This window comes from Sinocyclocheilus anshuiensis, unplaced genomic scaffold (assembly GCF_001515605.1).
Source record: "Sinocyclocheilus anshuiensis isolate Anshui unplaced genomic scaffold, SAMN03320099.WGS_v1.1 scaffold1031, whole genome shotgun sequence".
Classification (NCBI taxonomy): Eukaryota; Metazoa; Chordata; class Actinopteri; order Cypriniformes; family Cyprinidae; genus Sinocyclocheilus; species Sinocyclocheilus anshuiensis.
The window spans coordinates 625,850-627,460 of NW_015542633.1; the positions used below are offsets into that span (position 1 = coordinate 625,850).

The 1,611-nt window shown below is 40.3% G+C and overlaps 1 protein-coding gene across 1 annotated transcript in view; it reads left to right on the forward strand.

Annotated features, from left to right (window-relative positions):
* Positions 1-1,611, forward strand: part of LOC107694522 (E3 ubiquitin-protein ligase UHRF2-like) — a 31,622-nt gene that overhangs the window by 22,710 nt on the left and 7,301 nt on the right. The window contains exons 11-13 of the mRNA XM_016494222.1: positions 1-73; positions 1,192-1,298; positions 1,377-1,539. Of these exons, the coding sequence (XP_016349708.1) occupies positions 1-73; positions 1,192-1,298; positions 1,377-1,539 (343 nt within the window). The remainder of the gene's footprint in view (positions 74-1,191; positions 1,299-1,376; positions 1,540-1,611) is intronic.

A 1,611-nucleotide genomic window follows, 5' to 3' on the forward strand; every position in this document is an offset into this window, starting at 1 on the left:
CGGTGGGATTCATGGACGCAGTAACGACGGCTCGTACTCGCTGGTGCTCGCTGGAGGATTCGAGGATGAAGTTGTGAGTGTTTCTTCAATTCAGATCAGCATTAACCCTATAAAACCTACTGTATCATATTTAATAATCAGCATGATCAATCTTTGCTGTTAAACCTGTTTCACACTCTCACACAATCTTCTCCACGTCTTCTGTCTCTGATTGATAGAGTTTTTTATCCAGTCAAAGCTCTTTCAGTATAATTGTACAAACGTCCAGCTTCAGCTGGAGCTTCTCGTGTCAAATCTTGACTGGTTTTTATCAAGTAAAGGTCAGAATAACTGCAGTAATATCTCCAGATGAACTCTTACTGGACTGAAGCAGCTCAGCTTTACTTGATTCTCCATCAATCATGTTTTAGAGTCTCAAATCTGATCCTCAGGATCTTTTGAGGAGCGTTTGTTTCCAGAAGCTTTACTTTCACTGTTCCTCAGCGGAGGAATGATCTTCACAAGCCTCCAGAACATCTCACATCTTCTGAGGAGCCTTTATTTCTTCAGCTCTCAATCACTGCATTATATGTTTGGAGCATTTCAATCTCATCTCACTGAGACAGACTACTTACTGGAGATATAGAGCGACCGCTGAGATTTAGATCATTTTATGTCAGTATCTGCTCTACTGTTATAAAGATCTCACTGATTTACATTACAAGCAGCAGAATTTCATTACATAAATATCAGCATCTGCAGCAAATTCATATTTTTGCTCAGTTTGAGTCTCTGAATAAATTTGAGCTTCATATTCTCACTCTATCAGACTATATGAGCCACAAAAGCCTGACGAGTCAAATATATTTAACAAAAAAACACATATGCAATTTTTTATTTTATTTTATAAAAATATTCTCTCTTTGAAAGCTTGTTTCTGCCACAGAATAAAAAAAAAATTAAAAAAAAGGTAATTGCATCTTTATCTCACGATCTGAATTTTTTTTCTCAGAATTGTGAGATAAAAAGTGGCAATAACCTTTTTAATTTTTTTATTCTGTGGTGGAAACAAAAAAAAGAGAATTGCAAAGAAGAAAAGTCAAAATTGCAAAAGATGTAAACTCATATTTAGATATAAACTAAATTCAGAGAAGATGAGTAAATTTTGAATTTTGTCTGTTATTTCATATGTGTGTGTTGGTGTGGTTTCAGGACCGGGGTGATGAGTTCACCTACACCGGCAGCGGAGGTCGCGACCTTTCAGGAAACAAGCGTATCGGCGAACACTCGTTCGATCAGACGCTCACACACATGAACAGGTGATCCTGCAGCGTCACACGTCTCAGTGCATATAAATTGTGGCTGCATGTGCTCCTTCTTGACCTCTGACCTCTCAGGGCTCTGGCACTCAACTGTGACGCGCCTCTGAATGACAAGGACGGGGCGGAGTCTCGCAACTGGAGGGCGGGAAAACCAGTGAGAGTGATTCGCAGCTCGAAGGGCCGACGGATCAGCAAATACGCACCGGAGGAGGGAAACCGCTACGACGGCATTTATAAGGTACACACACACACATTCACACACACAGACACACTCGCAAACAAACACACACACACACACACACACACACAC